This window comes from Apis mellifera, linkage group LG14 (genome assembly GCF_003254395.2).
Source record: "Apis mellifera strain DH4 linkage group LG14, Amel_HAv3.1, whole genome shotgun sequence".
Lineage (NCBI taxonomy): Eukaryota > Metazoa > Arthropoda > Insecta > Hymenoptera > Apidae > Apis > Apis mellifera.
In genome coordinates this window covers 8,941,424-8,960,964 of record NC_037651.1, presented here as the reverse complement: position 1 = coordinate 8,960,964, position 19,541 = coordinate 8,941,424, and the positions used below count along the sequence as shown (strand labels likewise).

Sequence of the window (19,541 nt, the reverse complement as noted above, 5' to 3'; positions counted from 1 at the left end):
GACAATCGTTGAATTATCGTTGCGTGCTAAAAAAAAAAATACTGAGAATTCGAATAGCCGTTCAATCCTCGATAAGAGGGAAATAAATTTGACTCTGAAACAGTTTCTACGGCCCTGGATGCGCGCGTACAGCCAAGCGTGCACTCCCGTTATCGATCAGTCGCGTGTTAGTCCACCGTGACATGGAGGATCTCCTGCTGCAGATCGTCCGAGAATCGAGCAATGCAAAATTACAAAATTTGCGGAAATCAGCGCAGGAAGCGTACGGTGAGTCGATTCAAAAGATCCCCTCATTCTTTATTCCACGCATTTCATTCCGTTCAACTTTCACACTTGTCCCATTTCGTTCGAAGACGTGTTCCGAACGAACACTTTGTTACGCTCTTCCATCAATTTATTACCCACCCACCATTTCCATTAATTCGAATCCGATTATAATCTCACCTCTCAAGAAACAATAATAAACTTACTTTTACTTTTAATATAACATACGACTCGAAACAACTCGTAATTCGTGGAGAAAGATATTCCATTTCCGTGAATTTACGTGAATTTCTGCAGACTTCCTGGACAAACAGCAAGGGTTGTTACGCGATCCACCTCACGAGCTGCGAGCAAAATGTCTACACGCCTTTCAGCTAGCACTGGAGACGAAGAGGAGCAAATTCGTTGCTTTTGGCCTGTCGGGATTACACGTGAGCCCAATTTTCGTCCAATATTCTTTTCTTTTTCTTTTCTTCCCTACTTCCCATATTGCGCTACTTTACACGTATCGCGTACATGTAAATTGTCGCATCCGCTGTTGGGAAGCGATAAAAGGCGAAAATTGATATCTACGACACGGCTGTGACACGGTTGTGTAAAATTCTTCTATCCCAAAATCAATATTAAACGTTTTTTCGAAATCAGATTCCTATTTATTCATCCGATATTTTTTTCTTTTTTTTTTTTTCTTTCGAATTCAGAAAATGTTAAGGGACGACAGATTCCAGTCACCGTACGAGCCAGAAGACGATTCCCTCTGGCTACCCGCACAAATGTTGCACGCGATGAGTTCCATGTTATCGCAATCGGACGACACGCAGACGGACATGCTGAAAGTGAGCGAAATTAATTCGAAATGAAAGGAAACAAATTTCCCACCCTTTTTTTCTCCCTTTCCAATTTTTTCCAGGTTCTGTTACAAGTGGCCTGCTCTTCTTACTGGACAATGAACGGTCGTTTAATAATCGCCATTCTCACTACCTGCTGCGAGGCTTTCGAAAATGGGAATCAAGCTGTGAGGACCGCCGCTCAAGCTGCAACCAGTCAAACGTTGCGATCGTTCTGCTTGTTCCTAGGTAAGCAATTCCTTCTTTCCTTCCTCCTTCTTCCTTATCATTCCGTGCTGCAATATAATGGTCGTCATCACTGTCACGGAACTCGGGACGAAAGTTTGATCGATCGAAATCTTAGGCTCGCGTGACCGCGAGTTTCAAATTCCTCCGGTTAAACATCAATTAAAAGTTTAAGAGATTAAAAGTTTAAGAAACACTTTCGCGAATATTTTTCATCAGACGAGGAATGCCAGGAGATGGACGAGAACGCGAAGAAGAATAAAAACTTGTGGGAAAGAGGTGTCTCCTGTTTCAACGAAGCTCTGCCTATACTTCAGTACATCTGTAGCAAGTTGGACGAGGCTCAAAAGTAAGAAAAATAAAAGAAAAAGAAACAAGTCTTTGCAAAGAAAAGAAAAAAAAAGAAAACGTAACTTTAGAAAATCTTATCCCAGCAACGGAAGGAACGGGAACACGGTTGTGTTCCTGTTGGAGTGTCTGCACACTTTAATCTCATCCCTGCCCCAGAAAATACACACGAACGGCCATTTCACCACCTTCCTGTGGCAAAAGTTTTGTCCCGCGTTGATAGCGTTCCTCGGCACACCGAGGGTCGACAAGACCTTCACCTCGAGGGAGGGGAAGGAAAACGAGATCGGGAGAGGATCCGGATACTTGGCCACGTCCTTGAGCTTCGACAGCCACCAGGCCAAGACCGTTTACAGGTTAGGGGGTTAATTCGTGAATTTTTGAATTTTTCAAAATTCCATCTCTCTTTCCTTTTCTCCTCGACAGTATCGGGACGGAGTTGGTCCGATTGGTGGGATGCGTGGGCCCCCTTCGCCCCGTCTTAGAGTCGGTGTTCCACAGGATGTTGCTCTATCCCCCGCCCCAGCAACGTTTGGAACCTCTGAAAGCTTTGAAGGAACTTTTACGAAGCCCAAGCCGGATGGTGGACTTTGCCGGCCCGTTGCTCGTCGAGGAGGACAAGTCCAGCCACATTCAGAGCGACATGGCTCTGATGAGACTGTAAGAATAAAGTTATCGATTCTTTAATTTCGATGAGATATATAGTTGATAATCTGTAATAGAGCGATGGACTCGATCGAGGAGTCGACAAACGGCGGTTTGAGCACGTTGCACGCCAGCGTGTCTTGCGTGGTCGCGATGCTCTCCGCCCTCCAGGAATTGTGCGAGGGGAAGGCGATTAATCACACGTACACGTGCACGATCAACAGTTTGTACGAGGATTTGGAGTCTTGCGACTACAAAGGTCCTTTGACTTATCAAAGCATGGCACGGTTGCCGAAAACCTACAGGTGAATTTTCCAATCCTATGAAACTATTGGGTTGGCTAACTAAGTAATTACGGATTTTTTTTAGAAAATCAAAGACAATTTTTTCATGGAACTAAATAACTTTATTCTGTAACGTGTTGCCCGTTTTGATCAATCACCTTTTGCCATCTTTCAGGCAGCATCGTAATCCCACGTTCATAAAACTTGTGGTTTTTATTAGCAAAAAACTGAATCAAGTACGATTTGATATCATCATCGTTATTGAAATTTTTACTATTCAAGGAGTTTTGTAAAGATCGAAACAAAAGTAATCGGATGGTGCAAGGTCAGGACTATATGGTGGATGTGGCAAAACATCCCAACCAAGCTCTAATAATTTTTGCCAAGTGATCAAAGATGTGTGTGATCTTGCATGATGGAATACAACACCTTTTCGATTTGTCAATTCGGGCCGCTTTTCTTCAACTGCATTGTTTAATTTCATTAGTTATTCAATGTAGACAACAGAATTGATCGTTCGGTTGGGTGATAAGAGTTCAAAATAGACAATTCCTTTGTAATCCCACCAAACTGATAACAAAATCTTCTTTCGATGAATACCAGCTTTTGATGTTGTTTGAGCTGGTTCACATGGCCTGCTCCACCATCTTTTCCGCTTGATATTGTTGCAAACAACCCATTTTTCATCGCCAGTTATCGGTCGTTTTAAAAATGGATCATTTTCATTCATCGTTTCTTTAGCAAATCGCAGCTGTTAATGCGTTGCATTAAATGCTTTTCTTTCAGTTCGTGAGAAACCCATGTACCGAGTTTTTGAACATAGCCAAATTGTTTTAAGTGGTTTTCAATGCATGTATGCGATACATGAAGCTTCTCTGCAATCTCACGAGTTATACTGTGACGATCCGAATCGATTATCGCTTCGATTAGGTCGTCATCGACTTCAACTGGACGACCAGAGCGTTTTTCGTCTTCCTTTGTCAATTTTGACATTGCCGTTCTTTTAAGTTCTTTTCGTCGCCATAAAGAGCGCATAACTTTTTGCGAGCTTGCGATGCGTTTTTCCCTTTGCGGAAATAAAAAAGCAAAATATGACGATAATGTTCCTTTTGATTTTCCATTTTTCAACGAACGCCAAACGAAAACAACGCAACCGATCAAAATACTTTTTTTACCGATTGACAGCTGAATTGCCAACTATCAAATAACAAAATGCGTTTTACATTTGGACTACGCCAGCAAACCTAAAAATTCATCTGAAACAATCTATGAGTGAAATCCGCAATTACTTAGTTGCCAACCCAATAAATCGTAAATAAATAAATAACAGGAACACAGTTAAAAGAACTTGATTATCGACTGTGCCTTTCAGGGAGCAATTGGAGCTGATGAAGAAGGGGATAGGGTCAGACTCGGACTCGTCGGGTCACGGCCCGTCCGAGGACGGCGACTCGACGGACACCGAGGGCCCTCAAAACGAGTCCGACGAGATTCAAGAGGAGAACAGCCTGGAGGACAACGACTACGCGATAGAGAACGAGAGGGAAAGATTGAGGTTGGAGAAGCTGCCGAAATGCCTTCACGTGGGCCGCCAGGTGGCAGACGAGTGCAACGTGGACATGGAGAGGCACAACGCGAGAAAATTCGTGAGAACGTTGAAAAGCGACCTCATACCCATGGTTTTGTCGCTGAGAAGCAATATAGAGGTCGACGAGGCTCTTCAGAACTTTGCCTCGGAATATTGCCAGGGTACGATTTCATCTCAGAAGCAAGAAACTGACGAAACTTTTATCCCTTCGAGAGATGAAGGAATTTGTTCCTCGTAATTTTCACAGGTGTTTTCACAGCCCAGCAAAAGATGCAGGAACAGACGGACACGAGCACCGACTCGTGCGCCCTTATCACGATAATGAACGCCGATGGGATTTACCTCGCCACGTATGCGGCTCTGCTGCTCAACCTCAAGTTGATCAGGATCAATTACTATCACGAGGATAATCGTCAGGTTCCTATAAGCGAGGTATCCATCCATTCTCTCGTATTAATTTTCTCTTATGCTTATTTCAACTTCTTTTCTCTTTTCTTTCTTAGGAACAATTCGTAGAGGAGGTGCACGGGTCCGGAGTTCTGGTATATCTTTCGGCTACCTGGTTGTCCGAGCTGTATCAACAAGTCTTGGCCTGTAATCTGCTCGAAAAGTGCGGTTACAATCCGCACTACACGGAGAACAGCGCCCTGATAAACGTGTTAACCGGTGAGCGAATCCTTCTTTCGAGAAGACAGTACAGTGATATAATAGAGGAATCTTTGATTTCAAGACGTGGATGGGATTCCCGGGAGTCAGAGGGGCGGGCAGCTTTTGTCCGACTACATAAGATTGGAGAAAGCTCAGTTGTCTCGGAGCGAGCCAACACCGGAGGCGGAAGCCGGGGCCAAGTTGTCGAGGAGAGTGTTGACGTGTTGTTGGGGAAGCATGATGACAGTTTTGACCACAGGATTGAACCCCCCCAAGGAGCAGAACAACAAGGGAATTCTCAGCAGAGACGGTGGTAGGCGAGGCGTCAGGGATACCGTGATCCTGTCTTTGGAAGGTCTTCACAAGGCAGCTATTCTCAGCAACATACTCGGTCGGTATCTCATCTCTAATCTTTTCGATCGATTAGTTTAATTCGACTGATTCTTTCCCTTCTTCGTTTTGGCTCTATTCAGGTTTGCAGAATCGATGCGGTTCCATATTCGCCTTGCTTGTGAAAGCAGCCTGCACGGAGCAGTCAATCTCGAAAATCACGAGAACGAAGGACGTTCTACGGTTGAAATTGCAAAACAGGGCGACCAATATTCACACGTCGCACGCGTTGAGCATGGACGTACTTTTGGGCAAAGGTTTGGAGCTCGGAAGCCACGGTAGCGATTGTTGGCCTCACGTTTTCACGTACGATATTTTTTAACTATTTCCTATTCGATCGATCTTTCGTCGAGATCATCTTCTCGAGTTAAATTGATAATTCGATGTTTTTTTTAAAAAAAAAAAAAAGGTGCTGTTTGTATGTGAGCAAATTGGAACACGATTTCTTCGGGAGAAATCAGAATCCATCGTTGCCAAAGACCCAGCAGAAGAAGGATAAGAAGGAGAATTCGAGCGGGGATCCGAAAGGGAGTCAGGATAGGTTGAAGCTTAACTTCAACATAATCGAGGAAGAGGAGACTTGGTAAAAACGTCGTCCGCAAAGATTAACACTTGTGTGATGGATGGACGTGACGATTTATTATCGAAAAAGAAAAAAAAAAAATTTTAAATTTTTTCAGCGTGGACGTATACAGTTTCCTATCAAGCCCGTACACCCACAATTCCAGCACGGACACGATTCCAGAAATAATTCAAGAATCGAACGCTGACGGTCAATTCAACGGGATCCTTCCCGCTGATTACGCGGCAAAGATCATCTGCGTGTTGTCCCAACAAGTGGACAGATTGTTCGAGAACGCGGCGTTGAAATTAAACCTGAAAGCGTTGTGCTTGTTCCTCACCGCTCTGTGCAAGGCGAGCAAAGCCCAGTTGTTCAAGACGACGGACGGATCCAAAGACAATAAGAGATTCTGGTGGAGAAGGAGTAAGCCGAGAGAGAACGAAATGAACGTGCTTCTTCTGGCTCGATTAGGGGAAGTGATGTTGAAGTGTGTGAAGAGTGGAAGGCCTCTGATCCATATAATGAGGGTGAGAGAAAGAGAGGAAGATAGATAGATAGATAGAGAGAGAGAAAGAGAGAGAGAGAAAAAGAGACGAGTCCCCCTTTCGAGTTCTCTCGAGAAGTGGAAGGATGAAACGTTGGAAATCTTTCAGGTCTGGAGTATCCTGGGGCCGCACTTTATGGAGGCAGCTTGCCACAAGGACCGTGGCATCTCGAAGAAGGCGGTGCAATGCATTCACGACTCGATGGCGGCTTTGTTGAACGAGCAAATGGAATTACCCCACTTCCACTTCAACGAGGCGCTCTTCAAACCTTTCGAGAACCTATTGTGCCTGGAACTTTGCGACAGCGACGTTCAAGATCAAGTGAGTTGAGCGGAATCGGTCACGTCCAACTTGGAATCGTTCCAAAAAGCGGTTGCGAATCCCTTCCAGATCGTCAGCTGCATCTGCGAGTTTGTGGAGACGAACAGGACCGAGATACGATCCGGGTGGCGGCCTCTGTTCGGCGCGCTACGCGTAGCTTCGGTCGGCAATTCAGATTCCGTCGAGTCCGCCCCCCTCCTCGAGGTGTTCAGGGTGTTTCTGTCAACGGACAACACGCTCGTGTTCGCGAACGCGGCGCTAGATTGCATCCTGTGCCTGTTGAAGCACGTGCGGGGGATCGGGGACGCGGACGGCGGCCACCAGGACGAGCAGGAACAGATCGACGCGGTCGAATCCCGTAGGATGAGGCTATGCGTCGAGAGTCTCAAGTATCTTCTCAACTGTAGCGACATCCTCGCTTCCATGTACGGTATGCCGGCCTGCCCCATCTTTCACTCGGCCCAGAGGATCCAGGTCTCGACCATACCGCAATACGTCGATCCAACGATACCCAACTCGGAATTGATCAGATTCGACAAACACGCGGAATCCATGCAGGAAACTATCCCCGAAAGGCCGCACGACGTGTTGATGGACAACGTGCACGCGATCACCACTCTGCAAAGCATGGACAAGCCGAGCGGTATACTCAGAGTCTGGTACATTCTGATCGAAGGTTTGGCGAGCGCCACCATGATCTGCCCTAAACGTTACCAACCGCACACACTGGAGACCTTGTTCCATCTGTTGAGGGACACCCTCAACGTCCCAGGACCGACATTTGGACTCTACTGCGTCAACCATCTTCTTCTGCCCATGGTCCAGAATTGGTTGAGAAGGACGTCCAAGATATTCAGAGGATGGGACAACTTTGCGCCTAACTTTAAACAGTGCTGCGGCCTCACCACCGATCTCGTCGTCGATTACTTGATGCACTTGCAAGGTGATAAAAGAAAATAAAAAGAATACTCGTGTAGAAATCCGAGATATAAATTTCTCGATCGATATTTTAGGAGCGGACGTAGTACGAAACGACGCCTATCTATCGGCCACTACCCTCATGTTGAAGCAATTGTTACTAGTGATGGCGGAATGCGTCGTTCAACCCACCGAGAGCATAGCTCGTCTAGGTTGCGCCTGTATCAGGTAAGTCGGGAAACAGTTGTGCCAACAGAAGTTTTCGAAACTTTCCTTCTCTCAGACTTCCCAACTCTCTCTCTCTCTCTCTCTCTTTGTCTCTGTATCCAACCAATCGCCGATGACTCACCATCGAATTAAGATCACTGATTCGCGAACAAGGCGAATCCATCCTCCCCCTCCTTCCACCACTTTTTCCACCAAACGCGCTCTTTCCTTCTCCTTCCTAGAACGAAGAGAGGAATCGAATATATAAATACGATAAGATTCGGTCGTAGATTTCGTAAGGAAAATTCAGAATAGAGAGAGAGAGAGAGGGTGAATCATAACGCGGAGGTAACGTTGGAATGCCGATCGACGGAGGAGTTAGATGTATGGTCGTGGTACGGGCGTAGCGTGCGTGTAAGATGATAACGAAGCTTGACAGGCTGTCCGGTGGGATAAGGTAGCCACCGACACTCGACACCCCCGGAGCGTCGTGCCAGCGACTCGCACGGAGCCGCCTGCATCTCGGCCTCCGTCCTCCTCCAACTCGGCGGGCCGTTTTCTCGTCCGTTTTCTCTCCATATTAAACTGCACGGGCGCGCGCGCACACATGGACGGCCGCGTGTGTAATTCAATCCCGGGCCGGGGTCGATCGGCGAGTATCGATGTACAGGCGTGCGCGGAGTTTAAAAACGGGACAGGTTCGCGGGCAGATAGGCTAGAGAGAGAGAGAGAGAGAGGCTATGGCACTGAACGGGATCCCTGATCTGAAATCTTAGAGTCACCCACTCTCAACCTAATTTTTTTTTCTCCTCCTCTCCACGATTTTTCCTTCGTTTCGATCCACTTTTCCTATATATTCGACGCGGAAAAAAATGTTGCGTTCCCTCCCTGGGCGCGCTGGCTAAGATCGGTTTGCGCAGGCACGTCCTGGTGAGCAGCGGCCCCCTCCTCACCCCGGAACAATGGGAGGTGTGCGGCGTCGCTTGTTACCGGGCTTGTTCGAATTCCCTTCAAGAGTTGCACCAGCTGACCATGGCTTTCTCGCCGAGATCCGAGTCGTTTTACGGGGACGTTGCACAGGTCAAGGTTGCAGCGAGGCGGGATGCGACGGTGGAGGAGTCGGAAAGGCTGCGACAACTCGCCGCTCAGGTACGTCTCTACTCACGTCTCTTTCCCTTCTTCCAATAATATTCTCTCTGTCTGGAAGTTTCGTAATTAAATAACGATATTCTGGCTGTTTGACGTTCGTTGTGCTTCTCTGTGCCCTCATACTCGCCACTCGAATACTTGCTCGGCTCAGCCGCCCATTGTTTCGTCCCCGGAACATCTGAGTTCGAATCGAATCGTCGTTACTCCCCTTGTGACCTTGTAACCTCGTTTCTCTTCCTTCTTCTTCTTTCAATCCAAATCCTTCGTCGCTTCGTTACTTTTTTACTTTCTCCCGCGAATTGGCTGTTTCGTATTGTATTTATTTATTTTATATATATATTTTTATTCATTTCGGTGTACGAGCGAGAGAGCGTTAACAGAGCATAGAAGTATATTGACGAGGATTGCCTCTGTGTGTGTGTGTATATCTGTGTGTGTGTGAGAGAGAAAGAGAGAGACACGTGGTGCCCTCCTGACCTGACTTGCTCTCAGGTGAGCCAGCTGCGCGAGGTATTGTCCGCCATCAAGAGACAGAATGCGGCTTCACTGCCGACGACACCTTTCCAGGATTCGATGACCATTGAGACGACACTGATCGACCAGCACACTACCTCCTACTCCGTTGGTTGTAGGCAGCACACGACACCCCTCGATTACACTAACACTACGTCGAACACGGGCCCCCATTGGCTTTAGCCGCCCACGGTAACTCACGTCATGGATTTTAAGAAAAATAAAAAAAAAATAAAAATAAAAAAAAAAGAATCTCTGAAGAGAGAAAATAAAGATAAAGAGAGAAAAGGAAAAAAAAAATAAGAGACATGAATAGGAAAGAGCAAACAGAGACAAACAGAATGTAATCGCATCGATTCTTCTTCTGTCGACCGATTTTAAAAGAAAAAAAAAAAAAAAAAAAAAAAGATTCTAATTGGAGAAAGAGAGGGAAAGAGAGAGAGGGAGAGAAAGAGAGAGAGAGAGAGTTTTCGATTCGCAATAATTATCGATTCATCGCGGTTTTATTCGAGAGAAAGACAACGAAAGAAAAAAAAAGAACCTCGTGACACGTGGTCGTTTGTCGACAGGCCTGCTTTCGAGCCACGTTTTCTCGCGATTCAAGATTCACTGCAACCGCAGCTTTTCTATATGCCTTAAGAAGCTCATATATATATATATATATAGTTCCTTAAAAAAAAACGAAGAAAAGAGAGAAAGAAAGAAAGAAAGAAAAGTATTCCTCACGCGACATTGCGCGAACTTAAATATTTTTATTCTAGATACAGATTTTTCTATTTTTTCTTTTTCTTTTCTTTTCTTTTTTCTTTTTGCAATCGACGTGCCTCGTGAATCGTGCGCTTTTGCGTGTGTTTGAGCTAGCATCTGAATGGCTGAATCGCATATACGGTGGCGTAGAATTAGAAAGCATTCGACCATATGGGACCGTTATTTGAGCACATATAACTTGATTTAAAATGAATCGCGACAACGAGACGAGGGATGAGAGGGAGAGAAAGAGAGAGAGAGAGAGAAAGAAAGAGAGAGAGAGAGAAGGGAAAAAAAGTTTTAAACCGTTTTCTTAAAAATCTCTAAAATTCTATGCCACTGTGCAAACTTGCATATAGATGTTTGTTAAGAAAGGAAAAAAAAAATGAAAAAAAAAAAGACAGGCGAGAAAGAAAGAAGGATGAAAAAATCTTTGTACTTTGACTTAGACTGCGTTCATTTGTCAACACGTTCGTGGTTTTAATGTATTTTTGTACCGCTCGAATGTGTTCGATGCAGAATGTGTCAAATACAGAATGCTTTTATCATTCGCTCTTACTGCGTGTTCTTATATTGCACCCTTTATTCCTTCATCGGCCTGCGCGATGAATATCATATATATATATATATATATATATGTATATATGTATATATGTATATTTATACACACACACACACGCGCGCGCGCGAGGGAAAAAAAATAAAGAGAAAGAGGGAAAGAATCGAAGTATGCCTGTCGACGATGAAGCGACACGATTTGTCATCGATCATTTCGTTTAGATGTTTGCACTCGCTGGTAGAAGGCACGAAACCTCTTCGACGAGGTCCTTTCCTCTCTCTTCCCTGGACCCTTTCTTTTATCAAAATACTCCTCTTAGAAATTTATTATTTTTCTTCGATTCGACTGGACAATTTTTTATTTTTTTTTTATTTTTATTTCGATCTTTATCTTTATTCTTCTTTTTATCAGAGGTTGTTCATCGTCGGACGATAATCGATCGACAAAGATAATTAGCGAAAACAAGGAAGGACCCCGTCGTTGGCCGAGATATCATTTAAATTTAACTTGGCACGGTCTTGCGTATATCACCATTAAAATCCATGGCTTGAGTCCATGGCATAGAATTTCACTGTCACATAATATGTACGTGATGAGATATACGACACCTATTCTAGAAGCTGCAGCTTTCGTAGAATGCACACATGTTTACTGACTGACCGAATTAATCGAATCACGTTTAGGTCGAAGCTAGAACCACCACCGATACGACGATCTTGCGATTTATTCATCATCAAAAAAAAAAGAAAAAAAAAAGAAAGATAACACTGCGTCCGTCCATCTTTTTTTTTTTAGTTGCATACATACACACACATATATATACGTATACGTACACACACATCATTTGTACGATATCATTTGCAACAGTTTTTCAGGCATCGCGCACGATTGCTTTTGTAGCTTCTCGAATCGAATACAACGCATAAAACGAGAGAAGGAGAAAGAAATCGGACGAAAATTATTATTATTGCTATTCGTTGCCGTGTAAATAAATTCAATTCGAAAGAGAGAGAGAGAATAATTGAAAAGAAAAGAAAAAATACGTGTCGAGGATCTACGAGAAGAATCGTGCGATGAAAATTCAAGGACGAGCGACGAGTAAAGAGATTTGAAGAAACGTCTTGTTGTCTTCAGGTGTTCCTCATGGAGGAACAGCGCACCGAAGACAGTTCGAGACGGCCCGACGACAGATCCTACGTTTTCCTTCTCTACCCACCCTCGGTGGGTACCACGCTCAATCCCGATCTTTATATCGTTAGAGTACAACTCAGAGCATTGGTCGTCGGCCTCCTCGTACATCAGATGCTTCTTCACTGCATCGCCAGTGTTCTTTTGCAAGGGCCTGACTCTTCCTTCCCCAGGTAAGCTCTATCTTTCTTTCTTTCTTCCTTCTTTCCTTCCTTCCATCCTTCCTTCCTTCCTTCCTTCCTTTCTTTCTTCTTTTCTTTTTTTTTTCTTCCTTCCTTTCTTCTTTTTTCCTTTCTTGCTTCCTTCCTTTCTTCCTTTCTTTCTTCCTTCCTTTCTTCTTTTCTTGCTGTCTTTCTTTCTTCCTTCTTTTCTTTTTTCTTTCTTTTTTCCTTCTCCCTTCCTTTCTTATTTTCTTTCTTTCTTCCTTCTTTCCTTTCTTCCTTCTTTCCTTTTTTCCTTCCTTTCTTCCTTCTTTCCCTCCTTTCTTTCTTTCTTCTTTCCTTTCTTTCTTCCTTCTTTCCTTCCTTCCTTTCTTTTTTCTTTCTTCTTTTCTTTTTTTCTTTCTTTCTTCCTTTCTTCTTTCCTTTCTTTCTTCCTTTCTTCTTTCCTTTCTTTCTTTCTTTCTTCCTTTTTTCTTTCTTCCTTCCTTCCTTTCTTTTTTTCTTTCTTCCATTCGCCCTTATAAACTCTTAATCACCGAGTCATCGAATGTCTCCACCGCCCCGAAATTTCAGCTTGTCCAACGTCATACCCCCCCAATCGGCCGCGTCGACATCGCCGAAATCGATCGTGCCGGGTTACCTCCCTTACCTGACCAACCACCACGTGGACATCTTCCTCTCGGCCCTGGACCTCTCCTACGCGACCGCGTTGAAGTTCGACTGCCGGCCCGGCTTGAAGTTCCTGGTCCAGAAGGTGGCCAACTTGCCCCAACCGGCGAATCTCTACCGTCAAGCGGGGGTTGCGTGGACCATCAAAATCGTCACCCTGTTCGAACTATGCCTGTACGAGATAGAGGAGGCTAGGGCTAGCTTGGAGACCGTGAAGACGATCCTCACCGTCTCCTCGAGCAGCCCTGCCGACGATCAAGGGGATCGTCCTTCGTCCTTCAAAAAAGACCCCACCCTCCGCAAACTGTCCAAACACCTGAGACAACTGAGGACCACGTTCCAAGAGCTTTGCGAGAGCTACGTCGAGGTCGTATTGGACGAGGACGGCAGACACACCAAGGTGGACAGTTTCTCCGAAAGGAAGATATTCCTTCTCGTAGCGCAACCCGACGATTTTCCAGAGATCACCGGCAAGGAACCGATTCCAAGTTCCGTCGACAACCGAGTTCTTCCCACTCCAGCTCCCGTCCAGATCTTCCTCCCTTCCGACGAAAATCTCCAAAGAGGAGAGACTCGAAGGATCGAGGAGAATCTACGCGATGAAGAGAAAGAGAACGACGAGGACGACGAGGAAGAAGAAGAGGAAGAGGAGCAGGAGGAGGAGGACATCGAGAACTACAACCCGAATCTGGACGACGAATCTGGATTGGACGAGCTTGGCCCGGAATGCGAGGACGATCCGAGACCGTTCAGATTGTCCGACCTGGCGGTCGAGTACTCCACCGATTCCGGCCCCCAATCCGAGCCTGAAACCGACGACTCGAGGCCTCTCTCGAGGCTAGGCTCGGTCACGGAGAAGGCCGTCGCGTATCCCGACAGATCCGGCGGCACCTCGAGCGAGGGTTACATAGACGGGAAGTACGACTCGGCGACGCCCGCCTCCCTACGACTGATCAATCCCAGGGACAATCTGTACTACAAGCTCGGCGGGCCAGCGTTGAGGAGGGCCGAGTCGGCCGACTCTTTCGGCGACTCCTCGGTGCTGGAGTTGAAGGCGACCAAGGGAGGCGGCGTAACGTACGACGAGGTGGACGCGTACAGCGGCAGGTTGGAGAGGTTGGAGAGGAGGAGGAGCGACGCCTGCCTGTTGCCGGGGAAGGGGTCGTTGAGATTCCTCGAGCCGACCGACGAAACCGTCGAGTCGCGTTACGGGGCGAGGGACGCCTCGACGCGGTGCAGATCGGTGATGGAGTTGAGGAAATGCGAGGAGAACGGGTCCACGGTGTCCGGGTCGTCCAACGATCTCGACCTCTCCCCGAGAATTCCCTCCTCGGGGAAGAAGATGGTCCTAGGAGGGGAGGACGATCTGCCCAAGATCTTCGACAACATAGACGAGCTGTTGCGCGACTACGAGAGGAGCAAACGTGGATTCAGGACGAATCCGTTCCTTCGAAGGGGCGATGAGGACGACGAGGAGTGTCTCGAGGGGAATCGCCCAGGCGGCGACGAGACGTCCACGTTCCACAGGAGGAGCAACGTGTTCAAAGATAGCGAGGCGCACAGGGGCGCGTGGGCGGAGATGTTGAGCACCGTGTTGGATTGGACGCTTGCCTTGTCGGTGAGTTATATACTTCTTCTTCGTGCATTTTCCTCTCTTTTCCCAGGATCTTTTTTTCTTTCTTTCGAAGATGTGTAAAATTCGATGTGTATATTTTTATTCGCAGGACGAGCAACTGGTCCCGCTGCTTCCTGTTTTCGTGAGCGGGGTAAGGGTGCTTACCCGTTACGCGGTCGACCAGGTCCTCAAGCAACGATTGTCCACCCTTTTCCATCGAATCGCCGTGCTCTACGGATTGACGAGCAATTAGGAACAGCTTCGATACATCTGGGAACAGATGTATTTTCACGATACTTTATGAAAAAAAAAAAAAACAAAAAAAAAAAGAAAAAGAAAACTCTTCTCGTAATCGAACAGAAAGAAAGAGAGAGAGAGAAAACGTCTGAAATATACATATAAGAAGTGGAAGAAGCTCGTACGTGTCGATCAACTCGTTCGAGGAGAATAATTGGTTTCGGTCAACACTCGCGTATTTTCTTAGTAGATGCTTTCCAAATCTTTACGGAAGGAAGAAAATCGATAGACTGACGATTTCACGGGTTTATCGATCGGACTAAGATGAGACGATCTCGAAACATTTCTTTCTTTTTCTTTCAAGAAGAATCGTTGAACGATTTTAATCGCGTCTACGAAACCGTATTCCTTGCCAGAAGAAGCATCATCGTTCCACGATTATCGAACGATTTAAAAGAAAATTGGAGAGATATTAGAAATTGCAAAAAAGCCACGCTCTTCTATTCTATTCTTTCTCGGAAGGATTGAAAGAAGATAGATGGCAAGAGAAAGAAAGAACGCGTCAATTCGAACGAGGGATTTTTAAAATTCAGGAATCGGCGGCAAGTGAACTCGTTCGGCTGTCGTCGAGGAAAGGGTGCCGTCGAAAGGTCACGAAGCTCGAAGCCTCGCCTATCTCTAGTTTGTCGCGCCCTCCTCAGACCCGTCGACACGGAGAGACAAGGATTTTATTTACGATCCACACTCTGCACGCACATCTTCTCGATTCTCATTTTATGCTCTTCGCGCTTAACTGTAGTTTGCGGTCCGGAGTCGGATGGGTTTGCTTCCATCGGTTGGAACAACGCACGAGTCGCGACGCAACGCCCGTCGATACGCATATAAAGATCCACGAACGCTTCGAAGAGCTTTCCAAGACCAAGTATTTTTATCGTCATACTTCTTTCGTTCATACTTGCATCTTGTGTCTTTCCACTTTTCTCGTTGGAAAAAAATTTGAGAAAATGGAAAGTTTACGAACAGGAGTCTCTCTCGGATTTTTTTAGAACCTAGGAAGTGTAAGAATTCGTAGAAAAATGAAGCACGAAAAGGAAGAACTTTTCTCGTTGGAAAAAATCTGAGAAAATGGAAAGTTTACGAAGAGGAGTCTCTCTCGGATTTTTTTAGAATCTAGGAAGTCTAAGAATTCGTAGAAAAATGAAGCACGAAAAGGAAAAACTTTTCTCGTTGGAAAAAAATTTGAGAAAATGGAAAGTTTACGAACAGGAGTCTCTCTCGGATTTTTTTAGAACCTAGGAAGTGTAAGAATTCGTAGAAAAATGAAGCACGAAAAGGAAGAACTTTTCTCGTTGGAAAAAATCTGAGAAAATGGAAAGTTTACGAAGAGGAGTCTCTCTCGGATTTTTTTAGAACCTAGGAAGTCTAAGAATTCATAGAAAAATGAAGCACGAAAAGGAAAAACTTTTCTCGTTGGAAAAAAATTTGAGAAAATGGAAAGTTTACGAACAGGAGTCTCTCTCGGATTTTTTTAGAACCTAGGAAGTGTAAGAATTCGTAGAAAAATGAAGCACGAAAAGGAAGAACTTTTCTCGTTGGAAAAAATCTGAGAAAATGGAAAGTTTACGAAGAGGAGTCTCTCTCGGATTTTTTTAGAACCTAGGAAGTCTAAGAATTCGTAGAAAAATGAAGCACGAAAAGGAGGAACTTTTCTCGTTGGAAAAAATCTGAGAAAATGGAAAGTTTACGAAGAGGAGTCTCTTTCGGATTTTTTTAGAACTTAGGAAGTCTAAGAATGGTGAAGAGGAAGAAGAGGAAGAATCATTTTATCCTCCGGATTTATCTCTATTTCCAGAGGTTGTTGTTCTCTCCGATTCCCTCGAGGATGTTGAAGAATCGTGTTGAAGGTGAGAAGAAATTAGCGAGATAAGAGTTAATAGATTCGGAGGAAATAATTCGAATAACAGGATTCGTTCTTCGACGAAAGAGCGAAATTCAACGCGAAAATCCGATCTTTGCCAAAGGAATTTTGCGAGGGAGACGAAAGGGAAGGAAGTGACGAGCACGACGTTATATTTTACTGTAAATAGTACGTACGTCTTGCGCCACGTCCATTGTTGACGCAAATTAAACCGGACGAGGCTAGATAGATTTTTATCGTTTGATTTCTATCGTTTCCACCCTCAATGTTTAGCCGACGACTAGCAAATGATTTTCTTTTTCTTTTTTTTCAGTTTCGTTTTTCGCTTCGACATATACATATATATATAAATATATATTACACGTATATTTTGTATATCGTTTGTAAGTAAGAAGGAGACGAAAGGGGAATGAATAACGATTATCGACTGTTTGTATAAAATCGGTCCAATTTTCAAATTTTCTCCTGAGATTCGATCGGTGTTGTAAGTAATTGTTGAGCAGTCGTTTAAAAAAAAAAAAAAAAGAAAGAAAGAAAAAAAAATGCGGAGAGTATACTAATTGATAATAAAACGTGCCTACGTAGACCCTTCTTCTGTCTTCTTTCGTTTCTTCTTTGTTCTCTTTTCCTTTTTTTTTTTTTGAAGCAACACACGAGACAAAAATAAATAAAGTTAAAAAAAAAAATATTCAATCCATTCAACCGAAAATATACATATATATATATAAATATGTAAACGGAACGAAAATATATGGACAAGTAATATGGTAATAATAAAGGTATTAATTTTTAATCAGCGTAAACTCGAGCACGAATTAGAGACAATTAAGAGATGTACGAGCGTGAAACGTTCGATTATTTCGAGTTAATAAAATTGTACTACGATTCAAATCTACATCTCGATACATTTTTATCGAGGAGCGAATAAGAACCTTAAGATTCCCTTAAAATTCAAACATTCGAGTCGACGAATCTCTCATACTTTTCTTAAGAATCTCCTTACATCCCTCTAAAACTAATTCTCAAAGGAGAGGAGAATCCCGAAAGAAAGGAACGAAGAGAATCGAGAACGAAGAGCGGAGCCGCTTCGAAGGGTCCGTCCCTCCGTCGAACGAACTCGGAGAGGTATCAAAGGTGACGACGATTCGCTGCACGGGACCAAGTGCATTTCAGTTCTTGCGTTTTAACGGGCTTTGGAAAGGGTGGGAGAGTCTTGTCTGCGGTCGAGTCATCCTCGTAAAGAGGGAAGCTTACGAGCGACGGTCGCCTCGGCTTATTCCATGCTTTTATTCCCGTCCCATTCCAACAGGCAGTAAACATCAGCGAGGAGGAAGCGGAGACAAGTCCTGGTGGAAAGCGTGCAGCCTCTGACAGAGGATGACGAACGCAGGAAGAGCTGCGTTCGTGTGTTCCTTTCGTGAAAGTCCATTCTCTTCTCTCTCCGTTTTTACTCCTGTATCCTCTTCGAAAGGGAAAAAGGAAGAGAGAAGGGAGAAAAAAAAAGGAAACTCGAAACTCTGCGTTTAAACCGACGATGACGAGACTGATGATTTCCAGGTAATTACAAGAGGAAAATTGCTTTCGAATCCGTTTCGTCTGTAATTCTAATCGGGAAGAGGATTCTGTAGATTCGTCGAGGAATAATTATTCTCGATCCGATAAATCGTTTTTAAAAATCTTGATACGAAAAAAAACAACGATTCGAGGTACAAAGATTTTCGCTTTGTTTCGTAGGAAGATAAAAACGCGGGCGACGAAGAGGGCGAAGCTGGCTGGGTCGAAAGAGAGAGAGAGAATGCGGGTAGACCGCAACTATCCATTCGTTCGTCATTTCCAGCATCGCTTTAAATATTAAATAGAGCTCGCAGCAACCGTAAAAAAGGATTATCCGTGCCCTCCCCCTCCGTGTTCTCCCCGTACGAAAGAGAAAAAGAGACAACCACTCGCTTTTCCCTTCCCTTCCCTTCCCTTCCGTCGGATAAGATTTCCTCGAATCAACGGGGGAAAGTTTCAAACCCCTTTCTCGTCCAATTTTTCCCCAGCTAACGAATATCGAACAACGGAAGAACGAAAGCAAGGCCTTTAATTCGATATCCGATATCAACTAGAGGGGGAGGGGGGGATTCAGGAACCTGTTCAAGCAAGATTTTATTTCATGGAAAATATCTGTATTTACAACGTTACATGACTAATCTTCCCACTTGGAGGATACACACGCGCTGGATCCATCACAAATCGTTCGCAAACTTTTCCCAAAGTCCTTCTCTCCACTAGAATTCCTTATAACACTCGCAACACTCGCGTACTCGTGACCAAGAAGAAGAAGAAGAAGAAGAAGAAGAAGAATAATAATCGTTTCCACAAATCTTCGAAACTAACTCTCGCAAAACCTTTCTTCCTCGATATATCACATATACAGCGCGATCTAATCCGATGTTGAAAGATCGCACTTGGCAAAGATCAGAGATCGGCTCAATACGGTCTCCAAACGTCGTTCCTCTGCTCGTTCTCCTCGCCCATCACGCCGATCTCCAGCCTGTTGCTGCTTATGGTCAGATTGCTACCGGCAATGGTCACCTGCTCCTCGCTCAAGTCTCCGTGCAGGTGCAGGTGGATCTGGTTCTGGTTCACCGTGCTGTACAGCTGGGGGTAGAGGACCATCGGGGCCGGGCTGATGTAGTTCTGGCTCGGGTTGTTGTAGTAGCCCTGGTAGTTGGGGTTGTAGTTGTGCGAGGCGACCGGGACAGGCGTGGCCGGGCCCGAGGTCCACGAGGGGCCGTAGTGATAGCCGGGGCTCCCGCTGCCCGTCCCGCCCCCCGCGAAAATGTCCGGGTCGCTCGACTTCGCGGGGACCAAGGGCAACGAGGAGGTCGACGAGGCGCCGTGGCTCGGGTACATGGACACGCAGTTGGGCGTGTACGTGTCCTGTTGGCTCGTGTCCGACGGAAGAACTGCAACAATTTCGAAATCCATCTTTTTCCGAATCCAACGT

At 45.2% G+C, this 19,541-nt stretch overlaps 2 protein-coding genes across 4 annotated transcripts in view; one reads left to right on the top strand and one right to left on the bottom strand.

Moving 5' to 3' along the window:
* The first annotated feature begins 19 nt into the window (after nucleotides 1-19).
* Nucleotides 20-17,440, top strand: LOC408471 (brefeldin A-inhibited guanine nucleotide-exchange protein 3). 3 transcript variants are annotated; one of them, XM_006564862.3, is made up of 22 exons: nucleotides 20-267; nucleotides 562-695; nucleotides 966-1,100; nucleotides 1,175-1,340; nucleotides 1,557-1,686; nucleotides 1,757-2,041; nucleotides 2,112-2,345; nucleotides 2,408-2,635; nucleotides 3,987-4,363; nucleotides 4,462-4,634; nucleotides 4,706-4,868; nucleotides 4,933-5,241; nucleotides 5,324-5,546; nucleotides 5,650-5,823; nucleotides 5,921-6,329; nucleotides 6,456-6,668; nucleotides 6,738-7,611; nucleotides 7,682-7,814; nucleotides 8,714-8,942; nucleotides 11,896-12,122; nucleotides 12,684-14,397; nucleotides 14,504-17,440. In XM_006564862.3, the coding sequence occupies exons 1-22, from the start codon at nucleotides 183-185 to the stop codon at nucleotides 14,645-14,647; spliced, it is 6,759 nt and encodes a 2,252-aa protein (XP_006564925.1). In that variant the 5' UTR covers nucleotides 20-182; the 3' UTR covers nucleotides 14,648-17,440. The 3 variants fall into 3 exon arrangements, with proteins under 3 accessions (XP_006564925.1, XP_392019.4, XP_006564926.1); XM_392019.7 differs by having other exon boundaries at nucleotides 21-267; nucleotides 4,450-4,634; XM_006564863.3 differs by having other exon boundaries at nucleotides 23-267; nucleotides 1,772-2,041; nucleotides 4,450-4,634.
* The window catches only part of LOC410537 (protein lozenge), a 24,950-nt gene continuing 22,443 nt past the window's right edge, over nucleotides 17,035-19,541 (bottom strand). The window contains exon 6 of the mRNA XM_006564861.3: nucleotides 17,035-19,500. Coding sequence (XP_006564924.1) covers nucleotides 19,022-19,500 — 479 coding nt within the window. The 3' untranslated portion in view covers nucleotides 17,035-19,021. The remainder of the gene's footprint in view (nucleotides 19,501-19,541) is intronic.

Coding starts and splice junctions, on each gene's coding strand:
- LOC408471 (XM_392019.7), top strand. CDS start 183: ATGGAGGATCTCCTGCTGCAGATCGTCCGAGAATCGAGCAATGCAAAA. Junction 7,815..8,713: donor CTAGGTTGCGCCTGTATCAG/GTAAGTCGGGAA, acceptor CGGTTTGCGCAG/GCACGTCCTGGTGAGCAGCG. Junction 12,123..12,683: donor CCTGACTCTTCCTTCCCCAG/GTAAGCTCTATC, acceptor CCGAAATTTCAG/CTTGTCCAACGTCATACCCC.